Here is a 26,034-nt window from a genome sequence, read left to right as displayed (position 1 = left end):
TGCCTGAAGAGCCAGGTCTTCAAGGCCCGGAGGAAGCTCATCGTAGAAGGGGCATGGTGGAGATCATTTGGGAGGGAGTTCCACAGGGTGGGGGCCACAATTGAAAAAGCCCTCTCTCTAGTCCGCACCAGTTTGGCTGTTTTGACTGATGGGGTGGAGAGATGGACTGTTGAGGCTGATCTTGTTGGGCGGCATAGCTGATGATGCTGGAGGCGCTCCTTTAGATAGACTGGGCCGAAACCGTATAGGGATTTAAAGGTCAAAACCAACACCTTGAATTGGGCCCGGTAAGCAACTGGCAACCAGTGCAACTCTTTTAGCATTGGACTGATTTGATCTCGCCGGTGGCTGCCTTTAATCAGGTGCTCTGCCGCATTCTGTACCAGTTGCAGCTTCCGGACCGTTTTCAAGGGTAGCCCCATGTAGAGCTCATTACAGTAGTCTAGGTGAGAGGAGACCAGGGCATGTACCGATGGGAGCAGATGATTGGGAAGGTAGGGGCATAGCCTCCGTATCAGATGGAGTCGATACAGCGCTGCCCGGCTCACAGCCTAAACCTGAGCTTCCATGGACAGTTGGGAGTCAAGAATGACCCCAAGGCTACAGACCTGGTCTTTCAGGGGCAATTGTACCCCATTGAGCACCAGGTCTAAATCCCTAACCTTCACTTCCCAGCCTGCATCTGTGCTGGAATTGCTTTTTAAGATGTTTTTAAAGCTATTTTGGTTGAATATCTTTTAAAGTCGTTTGTTTTTAATGTGTTTTAGAGTGTTTTTAGTGTTTTTGTTTGCCGCCCTGGGCTCCCGTTGGAAGGGTGGGATATAAACTTAATAAATAAATAAATCAAGATGAAAGATGTATGAATGAAGTTTGTTTTGGCTATTTAGAGAGCAGGCTTCAAACCGTCCCATTGACTTCCAAGCCCATCTATTATGTCATTACTGAATATACCCACCATCCAAGCTTTCTTGTAACAAGCAAGAAAAGAATTAAAAGTTACTGAGCAGAAACGTTACTGAGCAGTTATTGAGTAAATGAAAATCTTCTATGGAAACAAGCCTTCACCCTCTCACAGTTTCCTACCTCATCTTGATACACCCACAGCCCACACAGGTTTTAAGTAAGGAACTATGGTTCATGAAGGTGAGTGAGAATTAAGGTTCAGGCTGCATTTTATGTTTGCCACAGGGATTAGATCTCCAGGGTGAATTTATCATTTCCCCAAAATTCAGCAATATTTATCATGTAAATCAAGGCAACACTGCAGTTTATTTCCCCATTCCCTTGAGCAACATTGAACAAAGGTGCTAAGGTTAACTACATGTTTTTAAATATGCTGGGGTGGGAAACTTTCCATGGGGATGTTCAGAACTAAAGTAGTGCCAGATAATGTTCCAAGGAAATGATTGGTAGAAGGCCACCTGCACTGTTGGAGGCAGTATACCTCTGAATACCAGTAGTTTGGAATTGCAGTGGGGAGCGTACTACGGCACTCAGGTTCTGCTTGGGGGCTTCCCATGGGCATCTGGTTGGCCACTGTGTGAACGTACTATATGGGCCTTTGGCCTGATCCCACAAGTTCTCCTTAAGTTCTTATGTTAAGAGGAAGACTGTTGTCTGCAATGAGTTCTCCTAAGTTAAAGGAAAATGGTGCAGTTTTTATTGATCATACAGGCTGTGGCTGTTCTTTCAGAACTCTTCATTAGGAGAGACACCTGACCCAGATTTCTGGATTTGGGATTCTCCTCCGAAAGCAGCTTCTTTCATGTGTGGTTCATCTGCACACAGAAATCAGTATTGCTGTGCACTTATTACCAGCTTGGTAGATTTAAAAGCAGCAGTAAAGGTCCTTGCTGCTGCTGCTGCTGCTTCCATTTAATAAAAGATTTGGAAGATAATAGTCAAAGGAGAATATGACTTTCTCCCATGTGAGCTTGGAAAAGTTACTTTTTTGAACTACAACTTCCATCAGCCCCAGCCAGCATGGCCACTGGATTGGGCTGATGGGAGTTGTAGTTCAAAAAAGTAACTTTTCCAAGCTCTCACAACATGTAGCATGATGGGGCTGTGGTAAAATCCTCCCTGCAAGTTGTTCCTCTTCATGTCAGTAGAACCTAATGCAAAAAAGATAATATTTATCAACCAACAATGTTTATTAAACTATAAACATATGATACAGAATTTGCATTTACTTTATTAGTCCTAAACAATTCGAACCTGAATTTTAAATGTACACACGTGCGAAGTGCAACAAAATCTTGCAATATGGAGTGCTCCTGTTCAGAATGCCAGCCAGCTATACCCTCTTCCATTCATCTCCCCCATTTCTAGCCCCCTCCCCCAGTCAGGTAGCATTCCATGCCCACTAAGAATGCTCCGTTCTCATTGGGCTGTTTTTGGAGTCCCACCAGCCCAGTTTTAGGGATTTTTCTGAAGAATTTGTTGGACTTCTGCCTACATTTGGGCTCCCTTTAGCCTGAAGATATCTCCCTCTTGTGCGTGGATGCTGCTGCTCTAAGGATCCACATTCAGAAAATGCATGTTATTAGCATATGGGGCTCTTAAGTCTAAATGCATCAATAGAAACCACGTCTGATTATGGCTTATTTGAAATCTAGAACACTGTGTGGGCCCCTGCCTCTGAGAACTTTGGCTGCACAGCATGAAAGTTCAGCAGGTTGCATTGCCAGAACTAAAAGAGGAAGTAGGGTCCTTTGCAGTGAGGAGAATGCCTGCCCAGAGTTCCATTAAGCAGGTCGTGCCAGGAGGGGGGCAGGAGAAAGGATAACACAGGCTTTAAAAATGCCTGGGTGCCTGCCCATTCCTTGCTCTTAGCCAGCTAATCCCCTTTCCTCTGCCTGCTTCTGTATGTTAGTGCGTTCTGTCTCTGCCAGAAGACAGGGAGGAGTGAGAGCTCACAGCAGCCGTACTATGTCGCTATGATCTCCCTTCAAGGGTAGCAGTACTATGTTATGGCTGCTCGCCCTCTCAGAAACCTTTGTCAGTAGTATCTCATTTTCTCAGCAGACAGACACCACTGCTGCAGCAACAACAACTAGAGCACTTTGTTTTGTTACTCCAGCCAAAGAAACAAGTGGCCTGCTCTGTTGATGCCCCTGACATACAGTTGCATTATTCCAGTGGCATGGACACTGCAACAGTGCTGCTCCTTACAGCACTACCAGATTGTGTGAGAAGTCTTGTACCAGGAGGGAGGTATTGTTGTTATGTGCCTTCAAGTAGATTATGACTTATGGCGACCCTATGAATCAGCGACCTCCAAGAGCATCTGTCGTGAACCACCCTGTTCAGATCTTGTAAGTTCAGGTCTGTGGTTTCCTTTATGAAATCAATCCATCTCTTGTTTGGCCTTCCTCTTTTTCTACTCCCTTCTGTTTTTCCCAGCATTATTGTCTTTTCTAGTGAATCGTGTCTTCTCATGATGTGTCCAAACTATGATAACCTCAGTTTCATCATTTTAGCTTCTAGTGACAGTTCTGGTTTAATTTGTTCTAACACCCAATTATTTGTCTTTTTCACAGCCCATGGTATGCGCAAAGCTCTCCTCCAGCACCACATTTCAAATGAGTTGATTTTTCTCTTATCCGCTTTTTTCACTGTCCAACTTTCACATCCATACATAGAGATTGGAAATACCATGGTCTGAATGATCCTGACTTTGGTGTTCAATGATACATCTTTGCATTTGAGGACCTTTTCTCGTTCTCTCACAGCTGCCCTACCCAGTCCTAGCCTTCTTCTGATTTCTGGACTATTGTCTCCGTTTTGGTTAATGACTGTGCCGAGGTACCGATAATCCTTGACAAGCCTAGGCTAAATCCACACACATCAGTGTTAACCCAGTCTCCAGAAGATTCCCCCTCATTTATGCATGTGATTAATGTGAAAGACTGAGGTACTGTCCTTCAGTAAAGCTTTCAGGGTAGCTTACAAAAATGAGATAAAATACAAAGATCAAAATAAAATAACTAAGTGACATCATGTCATTGCCATAATAACAATACATTAAAATGTGATGCAGGAGGTGCAGCATGGGCTTCTCCCATGTGGTTCATGATCTTTGTTGGGGAAAAACAGCACTGGACAGGATGGACACTTACACAGCACCACAAAAAGAGGAAATGAACTGACAGTAAAGAGGACTACATGTTTGCACAAAACTGGCATATACTAATAGATACACATTTAGAAAGAGTTATTCTTATATAAATAGAAACACAGCACATGACCATTGTGGGAATGACTGTGACTAGGCCACTTTTGTGACCTGCCCAGGTGCTTACTCTTGATGGGCAACTCTCTTCTTTTCCCTTCTTATGGTTCTTTAACTTCAGACTGAACTTGGGCTGGACATTTGAAGGCTGTCCTCGGACAGCCCTTCAAATAGAGAACTGTCCCCTGTAAAGAAGGACAGCTGGGCACCTAGCTTTGGAGCATCTACCATGCTGCGGGGGTAATATTAGTATTGGGCTACCGTAGACTTGCTTGCCAGGGACAGTAGAGTGACAGAAAATCCAGCCAATGCTTCCCTAGTTCTGAAAACTCATATGAACATATGAAGCTGCTTATATACAGACCATTTGTCCATGCAGCCCAGCACTACCTTCTGGTCACAGTGGCTCTCCAGAGTATCAAGACAAGGCCTTTCCTAGTTCTCCTAAGCTGCCTGGGATCCTTTTGTAAACTTAAAAGGATCCCAGGTAGCTTTAAATTGGAACACTAGTCTCACCCTGTGTTTTATTAGGGATTAACAGGGATGCATTTATTTACACTCTAGAGACCCCCATATTTTTAATGTAAAATACCTGGGTTGTAAGTGCACTTGAGTGCCAAAGAAGTCACTGATTAACATTCTTCCGGCTGCTCAAACAGGTATTGTGAAAATGCATACTAGTAGCTTACATGCCATAATTCATCATATGCAGACTCACAGATTTAGGGATTAGGATGCTGGAATAGATGCACCCATGGTCTGATCCAGCAGGGTTCTTCTTATGAATTAATGCAACAACCACAACTAAAAAGGAAGCAGAGGTATTTCAGTGACTTTTTAAGTGTCAGTGGGCAACTTAGCAGGGTGAAATTTACCTAAGTTAATGTTCTTCTTTAATCACTGTGGCTTCCTTCATAGTACCCTCCCCAACCCAAATAAGGCCCGGAGAGAATGTGCTAAGAGCGTGCTAAGAATACATTTGAGCTTGGTTGGATAAGATTACAGTCAAGTGTATATTTCATATTTTGTGACCCAGACCTCAAAAGAACTGTAATCATATTTAAGAAGCAGCAGGGGTTTTAAACAGGTCTTTCTGGTTCCTTTGTGGTGTTATTGCTTTTACCTGCTTTGATGTCTCATATGCAATTGGATAAACAACAACAAAAAAGTTGGTCCCTGAGTGTGGTGCCCAGGATGCCAAAAAAGCTGTGCTAGAGATTTGCTGAGAGCCATTGCTATTTTTGTAAGAAGCTGATACTTCAGTCTGGGCTGCAAGCATTGCCTTGGGAGAGGGGCTAGTTTCTTGGGAGGTGGGGAGGGCAGGGCAAGGCTTTACAGAGAAGATAGCGCAAAAGAAGAAGAAAAAAGACCCAAAGAAAGTAAGAACTGTGTAGAACTCCCCACCTTTCAATTCACCGTCTCCTGCAAGAGTCAGTGCTGCTGACCCTGCCATCTCCTCTCGACTGCCAGTATAACTTGAACTTTTCACCAGAGTGTTTCTTCCCGTCACCATTATGACTGAGATTACAGCAGAAGGTACTGTAACCATCCTGATGTTCTAATTGTCTGGAAACAGATTTCTGCCTTGACGATTTTTAAACAGACTCACCCTGTGAGCAAGATCTCTGGCTATTACGGAATTACAGTTTTGCTGCAGGGCGAGTATCAAGGGGGGAAGCGGCTCTTCTACAGCAGCTGGAATTTGTACTAGTTAGTAAAGCTTGATCATCATACACCTCTAAAAATAGCCTTGGTCACATAACCTCAGCAACGCTTGCTTAGATAGAGAAACTGAAGAGATGAAAGATAGGAGAAATAATGCATGTCAAAACTGGAGGTGGAAGATTTTAACATAGTAGCTTCTAGTTTAGTGTTTAGCTTTATGTAGGAGCTGTACACATATTAAGATTTCTGTCTCTCTCAGTTTGCCTTTCACCTGCTGAAGAACTCTTTAGAGACCACATTACCTTGGCTTTCTTGTTTCATAAATTCCATTTTGCATCTATTATTTGATGACGTGCTATTTCACACATTGCTCAGCACCACAACTGGGTTTGCCACAGAGCATACATCCAACAAGGAGACACTCAGATGAGTGGACCCCTCTATGATCATGTGTTTTCAGATGCTCTTTACCATTCTCACACATTTTTAGGTGTATGATTTAAAAAAAGCTGATGTATACATCTAAAATCTGATGACTATGTGAAGACTAGGGATGGGACGCCATTCAGTTCAATTTGCATTTAAAGGTGAATCTACCTAATTCACAATTTGCAAAACAATATGAGAAGTGAAACACAAACTTACTTTGAAATTGGCACTTCTCTGAATTTAGCAATGCAGTTCTTTAACCAAGTGATATGTACAAAAACACATATATGGGAAAAACATGTGCACAGGAAATGCGTATGTTAGGGAAAACAGCATAGAAACATGCATTATATTTGTGGAAATTGCTTTGCAAAAGTGTATATTTAGGCAAAATTGCATAGGAACATGTGTATATTAGGAGAAATTCATACTAAGATGCAGATGAATTTTCATGAGGACTTAAAAAAAAACACAAGCGGAGGTAGAGAACTGAATTTAAGACTGGAATAATAAGGAATGGAGATAAACTGAAACTGACAGATTTTCCCATTTCTACTGAAGACTGAAGAGGCCCATACTCCACTCTGATCTTTACTGGCTAACACGCTCTTGCTGTCTTGCAGTTATATAATACTTTTACAGCACAGTCCTACTCATGTCTACTCAGAGGTGAGACCCATTGAGTTCAATAGGATTTGCTCCCAGATAAATGTGCATAGGATTGCACCCTTAATTTTTAAATATGTCTTACAGTGCAGAACTTTACAGGACTGCCCCCTCCCAAAAAACAGGAGTCCCACATCCCATTTCCCCATCTCTCCCCATACATCAAAGAAATGCATGACAGGATGGAGCAGATGGAGTAAAATACAGGAATTCCAGCCAGTAAGAGACAGCAACTTAAAGGCATGACCAAGATTTAAAGATTGCGGACTATGCCATAAAGCTTCATAGCAAATTAAAACTTTGAAATAAATTCAGTGCTTGATATAGGACTACACAATATTAATCCTGGAAGCCATAAGCAATTAATACACCCTTGGAATCCCATGAGAGCTTTGCCTAACCAATGGCTAAAAGAATGAGAACTGATCCTATAAATAAAGAAATGGTTATCTGAGGAATATGAATAGTTCATGAATAATTTTAATATGTCCTGACCATTAATATATACAAATAACATTTTATCCAACAGAATGAAAAGGGGAAATCTTTCTTTCTCTCTTCAAATGCAGGCTTTTAAAAATCAAATATTCAATTTTACAATGGAATCTCACACTAGCCTTTTTCCATTGTGGATCATTCCATTTTCCTTCCCCAAGCTTATTACTACTCTTTTTACAAAGAAAAGTCTCTCAGATAATATTCTTTGCACTTTTTATTCACCAAACCAAGACACATTGCCCCAAGTCACTCCAGCTGTTAATTAAATATGAAAGCAAAATATATTTAATATAAGAGGATTTGTGTTAAGTATTATTGGAGACTAAATCTGGTGCTTTGTGAGGACTGCAAAATTAATGGAACCCTGGAACGTTTACCCATATTCATGGTCAATAGTGCATTTACTAATAGCATTGCATAAAGCTGATACAGTCGTATATTTTCATTAGAGGTCTGCTGCGGCCATGTAGTGTTTTTGGAAGAAAATGCAAATAGACAGGTGTCATGGTGGGAGTGGGGTAGGTGGGCAGAGGGACAGATAATTTTCATACAAATAAAATTATTTCAGTGTATAATTATTTATTTTAGCATTACTGACCTAGGGAAGCTTAGGCTTAGTGACATTAAAATTTAATTAATTTTATTCATAAATAAATTTGGTAGAAAGTGGCCAGCAGCTAGGTTTATAGGAAGGAGTGGAAGATTGTGGGCCAGTATGCTGACTGATTGCCAAAGTAGTGTGCTGGAAAGTTCCATTGTCAGAACACAACTCTCTGTGTCTCTGAGTTGGCAACTAGGGAGGGAGAGAGAGAGAGAGCTGTGAACTGAAAGGTAGGGGTATGTGTGTGGGGGGATGGGTACCTCCTCTTGCTGATCCCTGCTGTAAAGTATTCCTAATCTGCTAGCTCTGTAGGTAGCTTGACTTTGCAATTATTATCTAAAAGGCTTGTAGGGCAAGAGTGAAGCAATTCAAGCCGTTTGGATAAATGAGAGTGCTATTTACATAAGATAATACTGACATGGAGTCACACACAGATCCAGTAACTCAGATTCAAATAATAGAAGTCTGAGAAATGGAAGAGAATGTCCTATTTGAGTGACCTTTAATTAGAGTGAAACTAAATGTAATTAAGTATTCTTTTTTTTATTTAAGAAAATTAAGCTGGGCTTTTCTTCAAGCTGAGTTATTTTAGCTGCGTTAAGTATCTGCATTGTTAATCTGCTGTTGCTTGAACCTTGCATTTAATAATTTAGAATCTAAAGCTCTGTTAGATTGTTGTAGGAGAAGGGTGGGATATAAATGATGGGAAAGAAAAGTTTCTCTTGCACTTGAAGTTTCCATTTAGCTCCTACATTTCTGTTGATTTGCACCATTGAGACTTGTAGCTGGCAATGCAACTCTGTTTGTGAGAAGAGTGAATTTTGGCATATAGGTCAAGCTAGATTTTTCAGTAATATGGAGAAGATCTATATTCACTAGTAGGAAAAAACCTTGTGGTTTAAGAGCATACTTAGATTTTCTATCAAGCGTTTTAAAAGTAGGAAAAGCGTTTTAAAAGTAGGAAAATGCACCAGGAGGGTGGGAGACTTGACTGCCTCTCTGGGAGAACCTACTGGCCAACAAATTTGTAAAAATGCAAACACAGTTTGGGTTGGTCTTTCACAGTCCAATGCAACTTCCTGTGTAGCTTGGAAGAATTTGGGAACATGTGCATCTGAGCATATGTTGAATGGCGGCAACATCTATTATTGTTTACTGTTTCTGTGTAACCAAAAGGCTACAGTGAAAGGGAGGTGCCGTGGTGCTGTGTCCCATCTGAAAAGCAGACTGAGGTTCGTTAATTGTTCCCTGCCCAGTTTGAGAAAAGCTTATCTAGTCTGTCAGAGAAATAACTGAACAGTTTTTATACCTAGATGACAACCTTGACAACCTCTATGTCATGTTTGGACATACTATGATCTGTTGTCCTGATGGGGACCACTTAATGCTGCCAGGTTCCTTGGCTGTTGTATTCCTGGGCATTTGTGTAATGGCTATTAAAAGAAAATGTCTTTGTGTAGTTAGTTTTAATTTCATACCTTGTGACACGGAAATGGAAGATAATGTTTTTGTCATTGTTAGCTATACATGGATGTAATTCATCATTCAACTTAATGCTGCTGTAATGCCATTGAAATGAATAGTGTTGTCATGGGCATAAAGCAGAAAAAAGAGATCCATGTCCATAAAGTCTTCCACTGGATTTTGCTTGTGGTCTTTGTTAAGAAATGTAATTGACATGTGTTTAGACATTTAATACAGTCTAACTGTTCACAGCAGACTAGCTTGAAGTTACACACTCAGGTGGGGGAAGGGGGTATCATTCAAATAGACTTTTCTTAGTCAATCCAACTTCTAATTTACAGTCTTCAGCTCATGGAAGCCTTCATGATGAGCATGGGTCAACACCCCATTTTGTAAAATTTTGGACTGACACTGTAAAGAACTCTTGGTGGGGGTCAACTCCAAAGCCCAGGGCAATTGATCCTGGCCAGGCACAACCCGTGCCTCCCATACCAGGGCTGAGTTAAACCAACACCAACCCTCTAAGGTACATAGACCACCCCTTAAACCTGGTCACCCACTCTGGGCCAAGGAGAAACCCAAAGAGCCAGAAATAGACCTCCCAAGGATTCCAAATGACATAAGCCAAAGATGCACTCCTTGTCTTGGAGCCTTAAGGCAAAATACCCAATTATACGTAGTCTGTGGCTAAATGGCCAAGGTGCTGGATTCAGAGGAAATTCCCCCTGAAATGAACATGCATTGGTAAATAAGAGGTAGCTTTATTAGAATAAAATATAAGTGCAAAAATATGGCAGCAAAATAATTCCTTAAACCAAGCACCCCAAGAGTTAGGTAAAATACAAAGGATACAGAGAGTTCAAGCATAGGACAAAAATAACAAATCTGTCTAGCCTATTCTATATTCACAATATTACTCTATGAAGAGTAACTGCATAGTTCCACATCTCCCCCAGAGATGTATAGCCTGAATAGCAATAGGAAGATGGAACTCCACATAAGGTAACACCAAGGAACATTGGGGAACAAAGACCCACAATCTTAACTCTACATTTATTAGAAAAAACCCAGCAACAGCCAGGAATTAATTAGCCAATCAGAGGGCTTTCTGATGATGAAATCTTCCAGAGCTTTTGCCCCTAACTGTCATGCTCTTCTCCAACCTTCCCAGGCCTGTGGCCTTGAAGTACTAGTCTCAAGCGATAAGCAGGCGTTCTTACTCACTGCCTAATTAATTGGATTCATATGTGGGAACTAAAGGCTCACAGCCTTCTAGAGGCCCTCAATCAGGCAAGACGTTCCCCCCACAATTCCTTGCCACAGAACCATCTTTATGAGCAAACCTTAGCAAACCTGGTGTTATTGACAGACATATTTTCTGGAACTGCCCTCTCACATGGGGTGGCAGCCAGTTTTACATCAACAGCAGCTGCAGTAGACCCTGGAGGAAAATACCACAAAAAGTAGCTGTGATTGTTATTAGGCTCTGGCTTGGTTCAGAAGATTAAGCTGTAGGACAGATGAACCTAGTTTGATTTAGGTATCTGTCATCTGCTTGTTTTTGTTGTTGTTTTTAAAGCCAACTTATCAGCTGTCAGAAAGGCTGCATATCTTTAAGGCATTGTACATAAAATTTCAGGGGCAACTGGTTGGTCACTATGAGAAGAGGATGCTGGACTAGATGGGCCATTGGCCTGATCCAGCAGACTCTTCTTATGTGATGTTCTTATTATATACAAAGATAAAGAACCACTAAAATCAACAGAATAGAAACAACACAGAAACACCATAACCTAGTAAAACAGCATAAAATCAAATCAAATATTCCCATATTAGGGCCATAGCACAGTGGCAGAGCATCTGCTTTGCTTTCATAAGGTCCCAAGTTCAATTCCCAGCTTCTCCACGTAGAGTTGCCTGAAACCTTGGAGAGCCACTACTAGTCAGTGTAGACAATGCTTAGCTAGATGGACCAATGGTCTGACTCAGTATAAAGTAGCTTTCTATATTCCTGTATCTTGCCAAAGGTTTGAGAAGAAGGAATAATTTTGCTCTGGTCCCTAAAAGAGAATAAAGTAAGTCTGAGTGAATTTGTTTAGAAACGGTATTCTAGAGTCAGGGGGCCATCACGGAAAGGGACTAGTTTGTTTGTTTGTTTATAAAGATACTTTATAACAATTATACCTCTTCAATAAAACCACATAAAAATTTAAAATCACAGAACATCAGCAAACTATTACAGAAGATGTTTTCGTAGCTGTCTGCATAAGCCCAGCGGCATAACTATCCATATTCTTCTAACTACCCATCTAACTTCAGGTGGTGAGAGAACCTAGAGATGTACCCCAGTTGAAGCTCTTAACAAATTGGCAAGTTCATATTGGAGCAGGCTGTCCTTGAGATATTCTGGTCCCAGGTTGTTTAGGGCTGTTAAGCTTCCAACCAGCTCTTTGGATTTCTCCCAGAAAAAAAGGGGACAGCTAATGAAGGTTTTAAACCAGACTGCATCTGTGTCAGAATTGCTCTTAATATGTTTTAAAAAACAAAAAACAACCCCCTTTTTTTCCTAAACAGTATTTTTAACCCTTTTTATTTAAGATGTTTTTAAAGCTTTTTTAAAGAATGTTTTTAAAGTTGTTTTGTTTTAATGTATTTTAAGGTCTGTTTTTATGATGATTTAAAGTGTTTTTACTGCTTTTGTTTGCCGCCCTGGGCTCCTGCTGGGAGGAAGGGCAGGATATAAATTAAATAATAAATAAATAAATAAACAAATAAACAAACAAATAAATAAAATAAACCATTGCCTACTGTATTCTGAACCAGTTGAATACTTTTTCATAGGAAACGCCATGTAGAACACATTGGAACAGCAGTAGCAGATAGGGGAAGGGGAGTTGAGTAGCCGCAGTAGTGCTGCACTGGCTGGGGCAGGGTGAAAGGGTGGTGAGGTCTGGAGAGCTCCGTGTTAGGGCAGTGTGCATGGTGGGACTGATGCCAAGCCTGAGTTCTCCCAACCTCACCACTGCCTGTCCTGGCAAACACAGTGCTGGTGGCAGGAACACACTGCTGCTGCTCCACCCCTCGCATGCCACTGCTGCTGCATTATAATAATCTGTCCTAGACATTTCCAAGGCATGTTGCAAGATCCGTTTTTCCCCAGGAAATGTCACAGCTGGTGTACCAACCAAAATAGTTGAAACATGCTCTGAGTGACTGTTGGTGCTTTTGCATCCATATGCAAGGCCAGATCTGGCAGCATTCATAACGGTGATTCATCAGGAGGACTACAACTTGAATTGGAGCCGGCTGAAAACCATCTCCATGGTCAACTGCACACCTACCAATAAGTTTCAGTTTTAACTTCTTAGCCTCATCCAGCTGTTAGGTGAGTCCAAGTACCTATTCAAAATATTCACTACCTCATCTGCATTAAATGAAAAAGAGAAACTAAGCTGAGTATCATCAGCATACTGGTCAACCTGGCTAAGAAGAGCATGATGCAGCTGTGCAGTGGACTGTGGGAGTATCCCAGAATCCACAGAATCCAGTGTTTCTGATGCTGGATGATGGGGGAGAGAAAGGCAGAGAGGGGTATCATGGCCTTAATATATGTTGGACCCAAGTTGCTAAGGGTTTTGAATCTGGCCCAGTAGCACAAGAGCAGCCAGCACAAGCTTGTAAGCATTGAAGTCATATGCTGGCGGTGGTCTGTTACTTGCACCAGCTGGAGCTTTCCAGGCCAGGTGCTAGGGTAGCTCCTCATAGAGTGTATTACAAGAATCAAGTCCCAGACAATTTTAACGCCGTTCAGTCGTTTGCGGTATTTCAAAACCTCTTTGAATCCCTGAGACCTGAACTGGGCAGCATTTCAGCAAAACAAACCCTTTCGTCTACTTCCTTTCTAAAAACCAGATTTATTTTTATTTATTTATTTATTTGATTTATATCCTGCCCTTCCTCCTGGCAGGAGCCCAGGGTGGCAAACAAAAGCACTAAAAACTTTAAACTTCATTAAAACAAAATTTAAACTTCATCTTAAAGAAAGCATCTTTAAATATCTTTTTAAAAGCTTTCAAAACATCTTCTAAGATTAAAAACACTTTTAAAAGGGTTTAAGAACATATTAAAAAGCAATTCCAACACAGACGCAGACTGGAATAGGTCTCAACTGAAAAGGCTTGTTGAAAGAGGAAGGTCTTCAATAGGTGACGAAAAGATAACAGAGGTGGCTCCTGTCTGATATTTAAGGGGAGGGAATTCCACAGGGTAGGTGCTGCCACATTAAACGTCCCATTTCCTATGTTGTGCAGAATGGACCTCCTGATAAGATGGTATCTGCAGGAGGCCCTCACCTGCAGAGCACAGTGATCGACTGGGTATATAAGGGATAAGACAGTCTTTCAGGTATCCTGGTCCCAAGCTGTATAGGGCTTTATACACCACAACTAGAACTTTGAACTTTGCCCAGTAGCAAATGGGCAGCCACTGCAATTCTTTCAGCAGTGGGGTGACATGTTGGCGATACCCTGCCCCAGTGAGCAGTCTCGCCGCCGCATTTTGCACCAGCTGCAGTTTCTGGAACAACCTCAAGGGCAGCCCCACATAGAGCGCATTACAGTAATCCAGCTTGGAGGTTACCAGTGGCCCAGTAGCAAATGTTCCCTTTTGTGTTTGTTCCCTTTTGTGTTCAGCAGCAATGGACAGTGGGGTGGGACAGCAGTATAGAGTATCGGTGGCAGCAGTGAGCAATTTGGACTGCTCTGCCAGGCTACTGTCCTAACCCCTGAATTCAGTGGGACTTACTTCTGAGTAGGGATGGTTAGGATTGCAGGCTTAGTCAGATACGACCATGTTCAGTTTTGCTAAAATAATCTAAAAGACAATTGGGAATTGTCTTTCATGTGTTTTTAACATTTCTCAGTTAAAAATTAAGTTTCTAGGTGGTCCAGTTCTTGAGATATACATAAAAACGTCAACCCCCCCGACTGTTAAATCTTTCTTTAAACTACTATATAGCACTTCATAGCTTTAACCCTGCCCGTTCAGGATTGCAGCCAATCAGTGAAGCCAGGGTTGTGTTTCAGTTTCATTGACCTGAGGCAGTGTCTAGAAAACCTCATTGCAATGCCAGAAAATGGTGGTTTCCCCCCGTTTATCTGAAAATCTCATAAATTGGGTAAGTATATACATTTCCTCTTGTGTGCAGGAGTCAGATCCTGGGCAGTGTTTTGAAAACCTTCCCAATACTTGCTTTTGTAAAAGCAATGCTAATCCCATATGCCCAGAGTAAATCCCATTGAATTCAATAGGACTTACTTTTGAGTAGACATGTTTATGAATGTGCTGAAAATCAATGGGACTTTGGAGAGAATGTAAAAAAGAATTGTGTTTGTGTTCTAACTCTTTCTGTTTCTCTCCAGTCCTATTTTAAAGCAAGTAGACAGGGCTTACTTAGGTATTACAGTTTTTATTCTGTAGGAAACTAATACTGATTTCTTTAAAACTAATACTGATTTTTCTGCAGTGACCAACTGGTTTGACAATAAACTGTTATATGGGCTGTATGTATTTATACGTCTGCAGTGTGTGCGTGTGCGTGTATGGAGTCTTATGATTCGGAATTTTGGGTTGTGTGAATGAAGTTGCTTATCACTTGAGGTTGCATTTCTGTCCCTGTTTGAGTAAGCCCCACTGAATACACTGGGACTTGCTTCTGAATAAATAAACCTAGGATTGCACTATAAATATCTTTACAGGTTGTGTAAATAATAAATATATTTGATAGTCATGCTTATATAAATATTTCTTCATTTATCATATTTTTGGTTTTTGGTTAGGAATCCTGACTGGTTGTGAGATGCTTAGTTTTCTGCCTTACTCATAGGAATCTTGTTGTGGTTGGTATGGTATTGCATTTAGGAAAGTGTTACTGCTTTTTGTGTTGTTTTTTTCCTATTTGCATTTCACTTATCTTTAACCTCACTCCGTTACAGCCGTAGAAGCAGCAGCAGCATATGCAAGATAATTAACTCCCATTAGTGATAAGAGCAAGAATTTATAATTATTATTTTAATTAAAACAAGAGACTTATCAGTACTTTGAAGAGGACCAGATATTTATTTTCTTTCTGAGCCCAGGACTGGGTCTTTCATGATGCCCAGTGGGGGGGGGAGCAGGAGAGTAGTCGATAAGACAGACATCCTGGCATCTAATTAGCAAGGTATGTGTGGGGTTGTTGCACACTTCTAGGCCCAGTTTCATTTTGAGTATGGAGGTGGAACTTGTGTAGATGTGGTTGATCAAAGGGAGAAGAAATTTTGAGTTAAGCAAAGTTCTGCTTTTATAAAACCTAAGAAACATACAGATACTTTGAATGTCTGAGTGCCTGCACCAGTGGAATACTGGAGGAACTTGTAAAACTTGCTGCAACAATATTTAAAACTGAGCATGTGGCATGAAAGACTCATTTTCCTAGCATTTTGGCTTCTTGTTTTTCTCCACCCACCACATCTCTGAAATATATTGTATATGTAATGGTTAACCGTACTGCTGCCCTGACTTACTTTATGTTTGTTGCTATTTTGTGTTTTTATTATGTTTTTATATTGATTGTGTATTTTTATTGTTTTTATTATATTTGTAAGCTGTGCTGAGCTCTGTTTTTAACAGCAGAAGGGCAGGATATAAATCCTCTTAATCAATCAATCAATATTCCATAGTGTTGGAAACTAGAGTCTAGGCATTTAAGGCTGAAAATGTTGCTTTAAAAAAAAAGATTTCTCACATCTTTCCCCAGTTTTTGGTGGTAATTCCTAGGCACAAAAACAAAACAACTGGACAATCCAAATATTAATATGCAAATACTTTGCATAATATGCAAAATAGCCTGCCCGGATTTGTGGAACTGGAATATGGCAACCCTACATAGGCTGCACTGGCAGGGCGCAGCAGAAGGAAGCAAAATATGTTTCTTTCCACCACCCCTTTTCCCAGCATACTGGCTGCTGGGACGGAGGGCTGCTGGAGGGAACCAAATGGGACCTGGATGTAGCGTAAGTCCCCCTCTATGTCTTCCCCAACATGACCTGGAATGCCCCTTTTGGGGGCCTTGTGCTGGCTTCCGCCAGCTTCCCTGTGTAGGGCTGGCCTTCTCCAACAGATCCTTGGCTGAGCCAGGTTGGGCCCGCTGTTTTGTGGCTGCGCTGTGGCTGCCCCAGGAGGGGAGCTTATGCTGGCGTAGCCTGCCTGAGCCGGGACCCGGCCAGCTCAGCCAGGGATCTGCAATATCCACCTCCCCTTAGCCCGGCATATATATGTCTTGGATTGTACCCTAAGTTTTTTTCAGCATCAGTTTGTTATTCAAGAGTTGCTGCTAATGTTCATTATTTTCCTCTTTGACCTGTAAATAGCAAAACAAAACAAAAAGTGTTACTTTGATTTTTAAGAGGCTCTGTTGACAGAAACAACAATTTCATCAACTAAAAATTCTTTTGATATTGAAAACTGCCTTAAGGGAAAATGCACACGTAAATGTAGGAAGAGTTGATTTCTAGGGGTTTAAACATTATGTTTAGTTAGCATACATTTATTTAAGTTAACTTCTTCTGTAATTATTCAAAGCAGTGATGTGTTGAGGTTTATTTTCCTCATTAAAGCTGATTAAGAAAATGTTCCTTACCACATTATTTTGTCAAACTTTTGCTTGTCAGCTGGTATAAGCGAATGCATTTCACAGTGAGAGATGATAAAGGCATGTAAAGTCATGCACAAACTAAGTGATGAGGGTAATTGTATTATTTTGTTCTTACTTGACTGTATTTATAAATATTTTTTAGTGGGTGTTGTGAAAATGCAATGTTGCAAGGGTGGGGCAGGACATAAGAACATAAGAACATAAGAAGAGCCTGCTGGATCAGGCCAGTGGCCCATCTAGTCCAGCGTCCTGTTCTCACAGTGGCCAACCAGGGGCCTGGGGGAAGCCCGCAAGCAGGACCCGAGTGCAAGAACACTCTCCCCTCCTGAGGCTTCCGGCAACTGGTTTTCAGAAGCATGCTGCCTCTGACTAGGGTGGCAGAGCACAGCCATCATGGCTAGTAGCCATTGATAGCCCTGTCCTCCATGAATTTGTCTAATCTTCTTTTAAAGCCGTCCAAGCTGGTGGCCATTACTGCATCTTGTGGGAGCAAATTCCATAGTTTAACTATGCGCTGAGTAAAGAAGTACTTCCTTTTGTCTGTCCTGAATCTTCCAACATTCGGCTTCTTTGAATGTCCACGAGTTCTAGTATTATGAGAGAGGGAGAAGAACTTTTCTCTATCCACTTTCTCAATGCCATGCATAATTTTATACACTTCTATCATGTCTCCTCTGACCCGCCTTTTCTCTAAACTAAAAAGCCCCAAATGCTGCAACCTTTCCTCGTAAGGGAGTCGCTCCATCCCCTTGAACATTCTGGTTGCCCTCTTCTGAACCTTTTCCAACTCTATAATATCCTTTTTGAGATGAGGCGACCAGAACTGTACACAGTATTCCAAATGCAGCCGCACCATAGATTTATATAATGGCATTATGATATCGGCTGTTTTATTTTCAATACCTTTCCTAATTATCGCTAGCATGGAATTTGCCTTTTTCACAGCTGCCGCACACTGGGTCGACATTTTCATCGTGCTGTCCACTACAACCCCGAGGTCTCTCTCCTGGTCGGTCACCGCCAGTTCAGACCCCATGAGCGTATATGTGAAATTCAGATTTTTTGCTCCAATATGCATAATTTTACACTTGTTGATATTGAATTGCATTTGCCATTTTTCTGCCCATTCACTCAGTTTGGAGAGGTCTTTCTGGAGCTCTTCGCAATCCCTTTTTGTTTTAACAACCCTGAACAATTTAGTGTCATCAGCAAACTTGGCCACTTCACTGCTCACTCCTAATTCTAGGTCATTAATGAACAAGTTGAAAAGTACAGGTCCCAATACCGATCCTTGAGGGACTCCACTTTCTACAGCCCTCCATTGGGAAAACTGTCCATTTATTCCTACTCTCTGCTTTCTGCTTCTTAACCAATTTCTTATCCACAAGAGGACCCCTCCTCTTATTCCATGACTGCTAAGCTTCCTCAGAAGCCTTTGGTGAGGTACCTTGTCAAACGCTTTTTGAAAGTCTAAGTACACTATGTCCACTGGATCACCTCTATCTATATGCTTGTTGACACTCTCAGAGAATTCTAATAGGTTACTGAGACAGGACTTTCCCTTGCAGAAGCCATGCTGGCTCTGCTTCAGCAAGGCTTGTTCTTCTATGTGCTTAGTTAATCTAGCTTTAATCATACTTTCTACCAGTTTTCCAGGGACAGAAGTTAAGCTAACTGGCCTGTAATTTCCGGGATCCCCTCTGGATCCCTTTTTGAAGATTGGCGTTACATTTGCCACTTTCCAGTCCTCAGGCACGGAGGAGGACCCGAGGGACAAGTTACATATTTTAGTTAGCAGATCAGCAATTTCACCTTTGAGTTCTTTGAGAACTCTCGGGTGGATGCCATCCGGGCCCGGTGATTTGTCAGTTTTTATATTGTCCATTAAGCTTAGAACTTCCTCTCTCGTTACCACTATTTGTCTCAGTTCCTCAGAATCCCTTCCTGCAAATGTTAGTTCAGGTTCAGGGATCTGCCCTATATCTTCCACTGTGAAGACAGATGCAAAGAATTCATTTAGCTTCTCTGCAATCTCCTTATCGTTCTTTAGTACACCTTTGACTCCCTTATCATCCAAGGGTCCAATTGTCTCCCTAGATGGTCTCCTGCTTTGAATGTATTTATAGAATTTTTTGTTGTTGGTTTTTATGTTCTTAGCAATGTGCTCCTCAAATTCTTTTTTAGCATCCCTTATTGTCTTCTTGAATTTCTTTTGCCAGTGTTTGTGTTCTTTTTTATTTTCTTCATTTGGACAAGACTTCCATTTTTTGAAGGAAGACTTTTTGCCTCTAAGAGCTTCCTTGACTTTGCTCGTTAACCATGCTGGCATCTTCTTGGCCCTGGCGGTACCTTTTCTGGTCTGCGGTATGCACTCCAGTTGAGCTTCTAATATAGTGTTTTTAAACAACTTCCAAGCATTTTCGAGTGATGTGACCCTCTGGACTTTGTTTTTCAGCTTTCTTTTTACCAATCCCCTCATTTTTGTGAAGTTTCCTCTTTTGAAGTCAAATGTGACCGTGTTGGATTTTCTTGGCAATTGGCCAGTTACATGTATGTTTAATTTAATAGCACTGTGGTCACTGCTCCCAATCGGTTCAACAACACTTACATCTTGCACCAGGTCCCAGTCCCCACTGAGGATTAAGTCCAGGGTTGCTGTCCCTCTGGTCGGTTCCATGACCAACTGGTCTAGGGAATAGTCATTTAGAATATCTAGAAACTTTGCTTCTTTGTCATGACTGGAACACATATGCAGCCAGTCTATGTCCGGGTAGTTGAAGACAGAGCAGAGGGGGAGGGAAGGAAGGAGCCCAATCACAGGGCCAAAGGACTGTTTACACTAAAAACACTTTTTTAAAAAATAAGGTGGATGCTGTTTTGTTTTGAAGAAAAAGGAGCCATGGTACTCTAATCCAGAATGTGCTATTGATCTGGATCAGGGCCCATGCCTTACTATTACATTTTTTCCATTGTTTGGCATTATTGGGTCTTGATGTTCAAGGCTGAGCTTACATGGCTGGCTCTTTTAAGATCAATATAGATCTAAGCCCCATCTTTATCTATTTTTAGGTGCCAGGGGAAAAACGTCTTTTTTTACCCAAGCTTTTGGCCCTTAATTTGAAGGCTACAGGTATTGGTGACCCCTTTTAGTGTGGCATGTTTTGCAAGACCTGTCTTTTATCCGTTCAGATGTGGTTTTAGGTTTATTGATTTGTTATTGTTTTAGTGTTTTAGTGTTTTAAGTTGCTTTGGGCCACTTTTGCAAGGAAAGTGACTAATAAATATAAATAATAACAGTAACAACAACAATAATAAAGAATGATTAACTCTGGTTTTGTGTATATCTTATAATACAGTATTAGTACTACCAGACTTTACAATCCCATCACAAGGTAGCAGCAAATCAAATACGTAATAAATTGTTCATTATTATTTTGGTCTGCTGATTATGCAGTTTTCTTTAAATTATTCAATCAATGTATAACTAAACAATAAGCCATGAAATCTTGGTATTCATTACGAATTGTTGTGAATTCTTTAAAGATCATATATTAAAAAGAGACATATTGTTTCTAAGAGGACATTTAAGTTTTGCAATTTGCAGGTACGCAATTTGTGATGAGCAACGTATAATTAAGTTGAAAAAGCTAATTACACCTGTGTTAAGTGTGCAAGAGCTGGCATGACCTTTTGACTACAACATATTATGGTTGTTTTCAATACTATATGTATCTCCACCAACGCATGTACTTTTTGTAAAAGTAAATGATCTCTCAGTATAATATGTTACAGATAGATGTCCTGTATGAACAATTTCATAAACATAGACATATTCTGTTTTGAGTCATTTCATTTTGGCTTTTCTACCATTTAAGTTCTTTAGATGTTCTTTTGATTTGCTGCACTTTATTTTACAGTTTCTCTTAATAATAATAATAATAATAATAATAATAATGTATTGGATTTCTTACCCGTCCTTCTCCATGATGTGATGGAATTGCTTTATTGCTTTTTAAGATGTTTTTAAAGCTTTTTTTAAAAATGTTTTAAAATATGTTTTGTTTTAATATGTTTTCAAAGGAAGGTTAAAAGCAGATTAAAAAGCAGATTACAATCAAGAGGATAGAACGGGTCCCAAAATACATTTCTCAGGTGTCAAAGGCCGGGGTAATGATGTGTGTCTTCAGCATCTGACAAAAAGAACACAATGAAGATGTCACACCTTTGCGGGAAGGGAATTCCACAGCTTAGGGGCTATCATCAAGAATGCCCTCTCTCAGGCCACCGCCCCAAACTTCTAAGTCCGATGGAAATACCAAGTGGACTCCCTCTGCTGATCTTAACACCTGAGAGGATCTGGAGGGAATATGCAATGAGTTAGCCTTGTTACTTATAAATAATCCCTGTTATCAGATGGTATTTCATCCCCTACTTAATTTTTATAGAGAGAAACAATGGATAAGATTTCCTCCATGCTTCATATGGAATCCAACTGAGTAATTCCACACTCATACTGCTACCCCCTTTCTTCCTATCCTTCACTATTGGGTGGGGCAAAGCAAGCCTCTATCCAAGTGCTCTATCTCAAATAGCAGATGAATCAAGATTTTATTATGCTATAATCCATTTTGTGCTGGATTCAGGAGAATATGCAGATGTTAAATGGTTCTCTATATCTTCACAGTAATTTCAGAATTATGGCTTGTTAATTTTATGGTAAAATAGGAGTTCTTTTGTGAACTGAATCTCTGATTATTTTGCTTTGCGGGTATGGTAGCCCATTTATTACTATTAATTTATTTTATAATGCACATATAAAGCTGTTCATTTTGCCACAAAATAGTCTGGGTTGGATTTAACCCACAATTCTTTTACTGTTTCTCTCTGATGAAGAAATAAGAAAGAGCAGAAAGAAGAAAATGTAAAATCTGTAATGTAACAGTAAGCTATGAGAGGCTAGAATGCTAACTGTATGGTAAATACCCAGTTTCAATAAAACTGTAAGTACACATTTTTATGATTATTACTTATCTAATTAATGTCAAGGTGCAACACTTTTTATATAGCAGGAAAGGAAATTAATAAAGAAAGGTGACATGATAAATGACCACAATCCAGTAGGCTGTGAAATGCAGAGATGTAGGTAGAATAAATTAGATTTTTGATTGTATTACAAATATCAAACAGATTGATTAAGATCTGAATAACATTATCACACTGGCAAAGTTATTATCATGAAAGTATTGTGCTACTAATAAGGAAAGTATAGGAATCCATTTGCAACTTAGATAGGACCAGAGTGGACATGTTCATCATGTCCACTATAACTGGGCGGACAAAATTGTTTTGGTGGAAAGTTGCTTGCAAAAATGTATATATTAGTCATAATCGAATAAATTGTATTACATATTCACCAATATGCAAAAAAACTTGTGGTTTAAGAATGCCATCTCCAAAGATGGAGAATTATATTTTGTATGTTTGTTGGTGTTCTTCTTACTTTGCCTCTTTCCTGTGTTACTAATGTTTCTACAGAGAATCTAATCTAGAAAATTTTATTTCCCTCATTATTCATACTAGAAAAAATATTTTTATTAATATCAAAGCCTTTTTATTGGTCAATGTCATATGATGGTGAAGACAGCCTTTTGTGTTTCAAATTGGAGGTTATGTTCTATTTCTATTTTAGGTGCATTAACAGTTGAATCTGAAACTGAGGTTTGATGTAAAATCAGACTGATTACAATATGTTGCTACTTACGCACTGACTCTAACTGTTGGAAAAAAGAGGATGCATGTTTTCAGCCTGCTATGTTTAAACCACTTCATTTAAGGAAAGGTGGGCATGGTCAATTAAAAACATAGAGCACACCTAGAATTTTGCTAGAACACATTTCACCTCCCACTGTTTCATCTGGTGCAAACTGAGACACTCCTGATGTCCACTGAAGACTATTCTGCAGAACAGTCAGTGCCATTAGTCCACAATTATGTTTGGAGTTTTTTTAGTGTAATTTTTGCAAAGTGTTGCTGTATTTCACATATTCACAGAAATAGAAACAAAAGAAAATGATTTCCTATAGGAAACCACTAAAATTGCAAAGTAAATCTGACATATTTAAAGTGACCATCTGAACTATATCAGCTGTCTTAATAATGTTGCTTCTTCCCTGCTAAAACAAGATCAGCACAGCACATGTCTTCTACTATTTGGGTTGATTGCAGGTGTTGCCACCACTCCCCATATGCTCAGAGGCACGTTACCAAATTCTTCCAAGCTACATAGCAAGAGGATTGGACTGTGAAAGACCAACCCAAATGGTGTTTGCATTTTTACAAATTTGTAGGGCAGTCCAATATCTCAGAGAGGAGGTCAGGTGTCCTGCTCCCCTTGTGCATTCACTATAGCTGCCCAATTTCCCTGCTTTTTAAAGTTTGATAGAAATATCTGTGGGCTATAGGTACATTCTTAAACCACAAGGGTTTTTGCCTATTAGTGAATTTATCTGCTTTTTAATCCAGGAGGTAAGAAATGGGATCCTGTGCAAGCTTGCAGAGAATGGATTGATCATTAGCATTCTTATTGAGTTCAGTGGGATTTACTCCCCTGCAATCATGCTTAGGAAAGGTGAAACTGACCACAGGGGATGGGGAGGGGAGGAGGAGGGGGAGGGCAGAGGGGAGGAGGGGAATAGGAGCAGACAGGAGGGGGATGGGAGGAGGACAGGTTTGATCATTTGCATGTTTATTGAGTTCAGTGTGATTTTCTCCCATGCAATCATACTTAGGACAGGTAAAATTGACCAGGAAGAGGGAGGGAGGGCTGGAGTGGGCAGGGGAGGAGGAGGAGGGGAGAGGAGAGGAGAGGGGAAGGAGGGGAAAGGCAGGTCTGATCATTTGCATGCTTATTGAGTTCAATGGGATATACTCCTATGCAATCATGGTTAGGATAGGTAAAACTGACCATGGGGGAGGAGGATGAGGGGGGAAGGAGAAAAAGGGGATTGCAGGGGGGCAAAGGAAGGGGAGGGGAGGGCAGGTTTGATCATTTGCATGCTTATTGAGTTCACGGGTATTTACTTCCATGTAAACATGTTTAAGATAGGTAAAACTGACCATAGCGAGGAGGGCATTGGAAGGGGATGGCAATGGGGAGGGAAGGGTCAAGATAGAGGGGATAGAAGGGAGGAGAGGGGAGGGTGGGTTTGATCATTTGCATACTTTTTTAGTACAATGGGATTTATTTCTGTGCAATCATGTTTGAAAATGGAAATGGAATGTCTTCAAGTCGATCCCGACTTATGGCGACCCTATCAATAGGGTTTTCATGGTAAGCAGTATTCAGAGAGGGTTTACCATTGCCTTCCTCTGAGGCGGAGAGGCAGTGACTGGCCCAAGGTAAGCCAGTGAGCTTCATGGCTGTGTGGGGATTTGAACTCTGGTCTCCCAGGTCATACTCTAACACTGACCAGTGGTAGGGAGGGTAGGAGGAGGGGTGGGGAAGAGATTGGGTGGGTGGGCACTGGGCAGTGGGGAAGCTCCTTTCCTTTCAAAAAGGGAAACGTGAACAGTGTCATTGCTTTCCCCCACCTTTTTATTCTACAGCAGGCACATGTAACCTCCCACACAAATTTAAACCAAACCTGTCCCTAGTCACATCCACACCAAGCCTTTATTTCACTTTGGACAGGCATGGCTTCTCTCAAAGAATCCTGGGAAGTGTAGTTAGTTAAGGGTGCTGAGAGTTGCTAGGAGACACCCTGTTCCCCTCACAGACCTTCAGTCAGAGTGGCTGACTGTTAAACCAGTCTGGTTACTGGAGTTCTGTCACTGGAATAGGAGTCTACTCTCATTATTATTATTATTATTATCATCATCATCTATTTATTTATTTATTTATTTATTATTCTATTTCTATGCTGCCTTTTGGCCAAAAGGCCCTCAAGGCGGCTCACACACACACAAAAATAAACACAAATACAAAATACACATCAGAAAAGAATACAGTGCACAAAAATTTAAATAACAAAATATTAACATTGTTAAAAAAAACACAAACATCCTTCGCAAACTACACTTCCCAGGATTCTTTGGGGGAAGGCATGACTGTCTCAAGTGAAATCAAAGTCTGGTATGGGTGTAGCCCCCTGATTAGCTAAGCCAAACAACTGTTAGTCTGGCTTTTAGAACACTGACAGTTGGTTCTTACTGAGCATGCCCGACACTATCATTGAGTTGAAGCCAAAATTTATTAAATTAATTAAAAATCAGCCAGGCATTTTTTGAACTTTTAAACTGCAGAAGATGAAGGTCAGAGTATGGGGCAAGGTCAGTAATAGGAATACAGGTACTCTGTGAACATGGCTGATTTTTCATGAATTTCAACAGATTACGAGAACTCTGACAGAAAAAAGCCCAAAAGGACTCTGGGTTTTTTTTCTCTCTTTTTAGACTTTGAACTCTCGATTCTCTCTGACTGTTTTCTGTATCGACAAGAAAATTCAGAGTTGTTAAGCAACCATTTCTCAGTTCAGGACTATAAGTTTTGTATGGTTTTGTTTTGAAATGAGCTTATGGGAAGCATCAGAATGGCATGGGGTGTGGCTGTATAATTAGGAGAAATTAGCACTAAAGTGCTAACAAATTTTCATGAGTATTTTTAAAAAATAAATAAATCACAAATTGCCTTGGAAACGTAGAGAAGTAAATTTAAGATTGGAAAAATGGGAAACTGGGAGTAACAAAAACTGACAGATTCATCTATCCCTAGTGGCTATGTATATG

General features: G+C 40.6%; 1 protein-coding gene across 10 annotated transcripts in view; it reads left to right on the top strand.

The window, feature by feature from the left end:
- Positions 1–5,271: 5,271 nt before the first annotated feature.
- TRDN (triadin) overlaps positions 5,272–26,034 on the top strand; it is a 276,609-nt gene continuing 255,846 nt past the window's right edge. For all 10 annotated transcript variants that reach the window (XR_009762235.1, XM_061623737.1, XM_061623734.1 and 7 more), the window contains exon 1: positions 5,272–5,770. Coding sequence is in view for 9 of the 10 variants with exons in the window: in XM_061623737.1 (XP_061479721.1) it covers positions 5,749–5,770 (22 nt within the window). In the remaining variant the exon portion in view is untranslated. The remainder of the gene's footprint in view (positions 5,771–26,034) is intronic.

The sequence above is a fragment of the Rhineura floridana genome, chromosome 4 (assembly GCF_030035675.1).
Source record: "Rhineura floridana isolate rRhiFlo1 chromosome 4, rRhiFlo1.hap2, whole genome shotgun sequence".
Taxonomy (NCBI): domain Eukaryota; kingdom Metazoa; phylum Chordata; class Lepidosauria; order Squamata; family Rhineuridae; genus Rhineura; species Rhineura floridana.
Note: the sequence above shows the minus strand (reverse complement) of the source record. Positions and strands in the feature narration are given on the sequence as shown.